This window comes from Spinacia oleracea, chromosome 6 (genome assembly GCF_020520425.1).
Source record: "Spinacia oleracea cultivar Varoflay chromosome 6, BTI_SOV_V1, whole genome shotgun sequence".
Lineage (NCBI taxonomy): Eukaryota > Viridiplantae > Streptophyta > Magnoliopsida > Caryophyllales > Amaranthaceae > Spinacia > Spinacia oleracea.
Window position 1 is genome coordinate 112,189,881 of NC_079492.1, and position 8,087 is coordinate 112,197,967.

Below are 8,087 nucleotides of genomic sequence, written 5' to 3' on the forward strand. Positions count from 1 at the left end.
ATCTGTATTCCTCCCCTCATGAGGGAGTTCATCCTTCCACTGGCACACTTCGTATCTCGGAGCAGGATCCTAGTACCCCTGGGACGGAGATGGATCAGGAGCTGGAGCGCCTTAGGAGGCATAATAGGGACAAGGCACCTGTGGTTGACGTCACTGCTGATGATGACTCAGACTGACCCTGCATGGTAGCGAGTTCCAGCTTGCCTGGGTTGATTTTGTATAGGCTGGGTTATTGTATTTGTATGGATTGAAACTTGAATTTTTTTGTGGTTTGTATGGTTTGTATGGTTTTGAACTTGAATTGGTTTGTAAAATGTGAAGATTGGCTCTTGTATGTTTGAATGCTTGAAATTGTATGTGTAGTGTGTGCCTTGAAATTTTGTAGCTATATGCATGCATGACAATTTTGCGAAAAATTTTGAAAAAATTTTCCCTTTTTTTTCGGGTGTATATACCCACTATAAGCCCCCACTTTGGCTGAGGTTTTTTGGTTAGGAAAAGCGCAAGTCAAAGTATATTCAACTCTTGCTTATGCATATGCAGACTCGACTTAGGACGCCGATCTAGGACTAGAATGCTTGAATTTTGAAAAATCGACCCGAAATCTGCCCGAAGCGTTGATCCGGACTGCTTGAAATTGCGCGGCTTGCGGCTTTGGAATCTTGAATAATGGAGGTTGTACTCTGCTGTCCGAAACACTAAAGACTGTGTACTCGGAGTCATAAGAGAGGAAGGTGGCCTTGTCCTTAGATGCAGGCCCCTGCGCCTGGTGCAGGCTTGGCGCCTGGCGCCTGTGAGCTGTCGTGCAAGCCGACTTTTGTATAAATAGGGAGATTGTTGGATCATTTCTTGCATCAATCCTTCCCTGCTATCACTGCATACTGCTTCCTCTCGAAAAGAAAGAAAAGAAAATATGGCTGTGTCTTTTGAAAGTGCCTTGAACTCGTGGCTTGGTTCGCTAGGCAAGTTGGAGAAAAGGGAGCTTGATGGCATGCATCTTGGGGTGCCCGTCTCTTTCCGGTTTGTAAAATTGGATTTGCACTTCATTCTTCCTGCTCTGGAGGCTTGGGACCCGGATCATCATGTCTTCTGCTTTGGAAATAATGAGGTATGTCCCCTCCCTGAGGAATTTAGTGCCATATTGGGGTGGCCCTTGATGCTGGAGCCATGCATGCCTAGTGTTGAAGAACACTTTTAGTTGAACTTTGAAAGGTATTTGGGCCTGAAGCCCCCACTTTTGAGTGCTGTTGTGTATGGCAGAGGGGTGGATTTGTCCCTCTTTGTCACCTACTTTGCTGGGCTTGATGTTCCAAAAGTTTTCCGCTTGAGAGCCTTGAGTTTTTGTATATTTGCTCGCTTTCTCTTTTCGAAGCAGGGGTTTGGCAATGGTGATGCCTCCCTAATTGAGATTGTAGAGCAGTTTGCTAGTGGTCGGGACCCAATGCCGCTCGTGATTGGCGAAACATTGATGGGCCTTGACATGCTGAAGTCGGACCCCTCTTCATTGCCGTCGGGAAGTCCGGTATTACTCCAAGTAAGGATCTGGAGCCTTCTTTGTATTGTTGAACTGGTACTTGTACTTGAATTTTGAATGTTGAATTTTGAAATATGCTTCTTGTATACTCCCCAAGGTTTGGGATATGGAGATGCTCATGTTGGTGGCACCACCGGAGAACATGGCGAGCTATAATAGAAAAGGATTCACTGTGCGGCCCATGGTGTATGGCCGGCTTTCATTGGATGAGTGGAGATGTGCACTCTCTGGGATTGAATCTTGTATAAGGTGGGTAGTTCCTTGGTGGGGAATTTCTTCTATGAAACATGCCCCTAGTTCTACTGCTTTGAGGGTGCCAAGCCTCACAATGCTAGTCTTCTACTCGCCTGCTCGAGTGATGAGACAATATGGCTTGAAACAGGAGATCCCGGAATGTACTGAAGAGAAACCGAAACCTATTGCGCTGAATGCAAATCGACTTGAAGTTTGGAGGCGGTATCGGATCGCCAAACCATTCTTGAGTATCCAGTTCCCACCTGAGCCAGTTGCTCTGTCTGCGGGGTACATTGTATGGATGAGAGGCCTAAGCCAGAGGGACATTTCTCTCTCCGGACCAGCTAGAGTCCGAGGTTCTAGAGCTAGACGTCCTGCATCAACTGACTATGAAGAAGGTGACGGGAGTGTGGCCCATCCGGTGCTTGACCGTTCGAAATCCAAAGGAGGTTCGTCGTCCTCCCGTCTTGGAAGGCTTGCAAGTTCCTTCTCCCACCGCTTGGGCAAGGGGAAGGTTGATGATTGATTGCGGGAGGAGCCAGGGGATAGTACTCACTACAAGAAATCTTCATTTTTCCGACCGACAAAAATGGTCGGAAAATGGTTAAATTGGTCGCTAAATAGTTTTGCGACTGAAAGTGGTCGGTAGAGAGTAGTCGGAATATTACTGGTCGGTATATTAGGAAAATACGACTGAAAAGTAGTCGTTAAATTTCTACGACTACTTTACCGACTAAATTGTTGTTGCAAAATTTCCGACTACCACAGCAGTCGCTAAAATCACGACTACATAAGTAGTCGGAAATTACCGACTACATAGTTAGTCGCTAAATTAACGACTACTTTGTAGTTGGTGATTTCCAACTACTATTGTGGTCGTTATTTTAACGACTAACTTTGTAGTCGGAAATTTAGCGACTACTATAGTGGTCGCTAAACTTCCGACTAAAAATGTAGTCGGTATTTCACGACCACTATAGTAGTCGTTTTTTAGCGACTACAAAAATAGTCGCAAAAATACAAATCCTGCCACTACATCATCTTGAAAATTACGACCACTTAAGTAGTCGTTAACTGCTATTCAATATATATATAATCCGCACTCCTCAATATTCAATTTCCCTGCTATTCACTATAATTCCTGCGACCACAATATTCAAAACACGAACTATGGAGTACAAAGCTTTGATAATATATAATGCATAACTACGAGTTAATACATAACTACGGGTTAATACATAGAAAATATGTTTGAAAATCTACAAAGTAGCTAGCCCGTAGGAGCGCCTAGCCCAACCCCTCCGCCGGGGGGATCATAATGGTCCTGAGACTGAAATTGACTACACTGACTGAACATCCTTCCATAGTTCTCCATTGCCTCTTTCAACTCGGCAATCACCTTTGCTTGGGCCCTATCATTTTCTTCTTTTTCTTCTTTCTCCCTTTGGCGCTCTAGTCGCTCTGCATCTCTCTGCCTTTGTAGCTCTTCCTTCTCCCTTTGTAGCTCTACCTTCTCCCTTTGTCGCTCCAGTCTCTCTTCTTCTCTCTCCCTTAGTATCTGAGCTTGTGTCGCCTCCAACGCTTGGGTCTTTTGAGTAAATTGTTGTTGAAATTGCGAATAAAGGGAAGGAACGTATGAGCTAGAAGAACCACCTCCCCTCAAAGGTGGTGCATAATACAAATGTGAGCCACTCCCCAAGCCATGGACCTTTCCATTCATTCTCCCACCAACTGTCTCAAAAAATATCTGATTTGGATCCTTTTCAAAGCCTTTTTCACGGCATTCGGCAACAGTCTTTTCATATGTTTCCTACAAGAATTGAAATGATTAGCAAACATGCATAACAAATATGCACAACACTTCATAAGCATTCAATCATTTCAAACATATGTTAATAAGCATTTCAATCACTTCATAAGCATTTAATCATTTCAAACACTTCATAAGCATATGCACAACACTTCATAAGCATTCAATCACTTCATATGCCTATAAATGTCATTTTCGATCCCAAACATCAAAAAACGAACCTATATTTAAAATCTAAACATTTTACATGATTTATATGAGTAGTTACATGTTTTTGAAACTCATTTCAAGTTCGTTTTGCACTCCCAAGGGTCATTTGGGTCCTTATGGGTCATTTATGCCTACAAATGCCATTTTCGTTCCCAAACATAAACAAATGAACCTATATTCAAAATCTAAACCTTTTACATGATTTATATGAGTAGTTACATGTTTATGAAACTCATTTCAAGTTGGTTTTGCACTCCTAAGGGTCATTTGGGTCGTTATGGGTCATTTATGCCTAAAAATGCCATTTTTGTTCCCAAACATAAACAAACGAACCTATATTCAAAATCTAAACCTTTTACATGATTTATATGAGTAGTTACATGTTTTTGAAACTCATTTCAAGTTCGTTTTGCACTCCTAAGGGTCATTTGGGTCGTTATGGGTCATTTATGCCTAAAAATGCCATTTTCGATCCCAAACATCAACAAACGAACCTATATTTAAAATCTAAACATTTTACATGATTTATATGAGTAGTTACATGTTTTTGGAACTCATTTCAAGATCGTTTTGCACTCCTAAGGGTCATTTGGATCGTTATGGGTCATTTATACCTAAAAGTGTCATTTTCGATACCAAACATCAACAAACGAACCTATATTTAAAATCTAAACATTTTACATGATTTATATGAGTAGTTACATGTTTTTGAAACTCATTTCAAGTTCGTTTTGCACTCCTAAGGGTCATTTGGGTCGTTATGGGTCATTTATGCCTACAAATGCCATACTCGTTCCCAAACATAAACAAACGAACCTATATTCAAAATCTAAACCTTTTAAATGATTTATATGAGTAGTTACATGTTTTTGAAACTCATTTCAAGTTCGTTTTGCACTCCTAAGGGTCATTTGGGTCGTTATGGGTCATTTATGCCTACAAATGCCATTTTCGTTCCCAAACATAAACAAACGAACCTATATTCAAAATCAAAACCTTTTAAATGATTTATATGAGTAGTTACATGTTTTTGAAACTCATTTCAAGTTCGTTTTGCACTCCTAAGGGTCATTTGGGTCGTTATGGGTCATTTATGCCTAAAAATGCCATTTTCGATCCCAAACATCAACAAACGAATCTATATTTAAAATCTAAACATTTTACATGATTTATATGAGTTGTTACATGTTTTGAAACTCATTTCAAGTTCGTTTTGCACTCCTAAGGGTCATTTGGGTCGTTATGGGTCATTTATGCCTAAAAATGTCATTTTCGATCCCAAACATCAACAAACGAATCTATATTTAAAATCTAAACATTGTACATGATTTATATGAGTAGTTACATGTTTTGAAACTCATTTCAAGTTCGTTTTGCACTCCTAAGGGTCATTTGGGTCGTTATGGGTCATTTATGCCTAAAAATGCCATTTTCGATCCCAAACATCAACAAACAAACCTATATTTAAAATCTAAACATTTTACATGATTTATATGAGTAGTTACATGTTTTTGAAACTCATTTCAAGATCGTTTTGCACTCCTAAGGGTCATTTGGGTCGTTATGGGTCATTTATGCCTAAAAATGCCATTTTCGTTCTCAAACATCAACAAACGAACCTATATTCAAAATCTAAACCTTTTAAATGATTTAAATGAGTAGTTACATGTTTTTGAAACTCATTTCAAGTTCGTTTTGCACTCCTAAGGGTCATTTGGGTCGTTATGGGTCATTTATGCCAAAAAATGCCATTTTCGTTCCCAAACATAAACAAACGAACCTATATTCAAAATCTAAACCTTTTAAATGATATATATGAGTAGTTACATGTTTTTGAAACTCGTTTCAAGTTCGTTTTGCACTCCTAAGGGTCATTTGGGTCGTTATGGGTCATTTATGCCTAAAAATGTCATTTTCGATCCCAGACATCAACAAACGAACCTATATTTAAAATCTAAACATTTTATATGATTTATATGAGTAGTTATATGTTTTTGAAACTCATTTCAACTTCGTTTTGCACTCCTAAGGGTCATTTGGGTCGTTATGGGTCATTTATGCCTAAAAATGCCCTTTTCGATCCCAAACATCAACAAACGAACCTATATTTAAAATCTAAACATTTTACATGATTTATATGAGTAGTTACATGTTTTTGAAACTCATTTCAAGTTCATTTTGCACTCCTAAGGGTCATTTGGGTCGTTATGGGTCATTTATGCCTAAAAATGCCATTTTCGATCCCAAACATCAACAAACGAACCTATATTTAAAATCTAAACATTTTACATGATTTATATGAGTAGTTACATGTTTTTGAAACTCATTTCAAGTTCCTTTTTCACTCCTAAGGGTCATTTGGGTCGTTATGGGTCATTTATGCCTACAAATGCCATTTTCGTTCCCAAACATAAACAAACGAACCTATATTCAAAATCTAAACCTTTTAAATGATTTATATGAGTAGTTACATGTTTATGAAACTCATTTCAAGTTCGTTTTGCACTCCTAAGGGTCATTTGGGTCGTTATGGGTCATTTATGCCTAAAAATGCCATTTTCGTTCCCAAACATAAACAAACGAACCTATATTCAAAATCTAAACCTTTTACATGATTTATATGAGTAGTTACATGTTTTTGAAACTCATTTCAAGTTCGTTTAGCACTCCTAAGGGTCATTTGGGTCGTTATGGGTCATTTATGCCTAAAAATGCCATTTTCGATCCCAAACATCAACAAACGAACCTATATTTAAAATCTAAGCCTTAGGTGAAAAACATTTACCTTGATCTGTTTCGCTTTGCTACTGCATGGTACATTCCCTTTACCCGGTATGTTCTTCGTGTGCGTCCTCAAATATAACTCACCAGCTGTAGGCAAAGCACCTCCATTGTCTTTTGCCTTAGTATAAATGAATTTGTGTAAGTATTCAATGTAGTTACATATTTAGGTAAAATTAAGGTACATAATTATATTTACCATTTTTTTTGCATGTTCTACTGTGGAAATGGAACCTTGAAAATGTGTTGGTTCAATTGGATTTTTTAGTGAACCGCCTCTCCAATTCTTCTTTGAACGCTCAGACTTTTTCAGGAATTCAGGATCCTCCGTTGCATACCTCATCATCTCTTTATGCACCTCCTCAGGCAACCAATCAGGACGTTTTCCACCACTTCTTGACGTGATGTAGTTGTGTGTGTCCTTTAGTCTTTGCCCCGCTTTTTCATGGTAGTCATGCAAGGCCAAGTTGTCGTACTCCGATGGCCACTTGTGGGTCCGCTACAAAATTTCGACAAAGTTAGGTTTATAACTAAAAGTTAATGTATTAAGTAATATGAAATTGATTATACCTTGAACAAATTAAACCAATGCTTTTTGGTATGGTTGTCCACCTGTGAATAACACGTCCACGGACGAACGTAATACTTTTGAATGACACTCGTGATGTGTCGGGCGAGGGAACTATGATCAAACCTAACATAATGAAAGAAGGAAAAGAAAATTAGTCGGTAGTTAATATTATTCTAAGTCATACCATAGTTTACCAAATAAGGAAAATTAGTCGGTAGTTACTTAAGTTCTAAGCCATACCATAGTTTACCAAAAAAAGAAACTTAATCATACCATAGTTCACCAGGTGTCATCCAAAAGACTCCTGGCTCAACAACCACTTCATCTTGTTGTGTCTCAGGTACAACCTCACTATCATACTCACCCTGAGTCATGTCATCATCAAATAAGGTATCCTAAGTGGATTGTGTGATATGTGGACTATCACGAGCACCTCCATGAGCACCTCCACGAGCACCCCCACGAGCACCTTTACGTCCACCTCCACGAACACGGCCACTGCCTGAACTTTCCCCTCGACCGGACATCTGTTTAATTAGTAAAACACAAACCAAACATTAGCTATATAAATAAATTCCAAATACAGTAGACGTTCGATATATGTAAGTTCCGAATAAGAAGTACATGTTATGGTTATATAATTCGTTCCATAAAAAGAGATAACATAATTCGCACTTCAAACATAAGATTATCAACGTTCGCTCCTTACAAATAGATAGCATGATTTGCGTTTCAAACATAAGATTAACAAACTACATCTTAATGTATGTTCAACACAACATTTTACAAACTAAATTGAATCAATCACATCAAGAACATGCTAGCTAGTCGTCGTATGCATCATCATCAAACTCATCATCATCAAACTCATCATCAACATCATCATCGTCACTTGTCTCAAACTCAGCATCCTCATCGCCACTTGTCTCAAACTCATCAGCCTCAAC

At 38.9% G+C, this 8,087-nt stretch overlaps 1 protein-coding gene across 1 annotated transcript; it reads right to left on the reverse strand.

Moving 5' to 3' along the window:
* Positions 1-2,878: 2,878 nt before the first annotated feature.
* Positions 2,879-7,660, reverse strand: LOC130464096 (uncharacterized). Its single transcript, XM_056833503.1, has 5 exons — positions 7,414-7,660; positions 7,140-7,263; positions 6,769-7,068; positions 6,574-6,690; positions 2,879-3,578 (listed from the first exon to the last, which is right to left on the reverse strand). Exons 1-5 carry the CDS (start codon positions 7,512-7,514, stop codon positions 3,039-3,041), a joined length of 1,182 nt encoding a protein of 393 aa, XP_056689481.1. The 5' UTR covers positions 7,515-7,660; the 3' UTR covers positions 2,879-3,038.
* Positions 7,661-8,087: the final 427 nt, after the last annotated feature.

What these genes read in the sequence shown, in the direction of transcription:
- LOC130464096 (XM_056833503.1), bottom strand. Translation starts at nt 7,514, where the DNA reads ATGACTCAGGGTGAGTATGATAGTGAGGTTGTACCTGAGACACAACAA. An exon ending in TAGAACATGCAAAAAAAATG is followed by an intron (nt 6,691 to 6,768) that starts GTAAATATAATT and finishes ATTTATACTAAG; the next exon opens with GCAAAAGACAATGGAGGTGC. An exon ending in GCAAAGCGAAACAGATCAAG is followed by an intron (nt 3,579 to 6,573) that starts GTAAATGTTTTT and finishes CAATTCTTGTAG; the next exon opens with GAAACATATGAAAAGACTGT.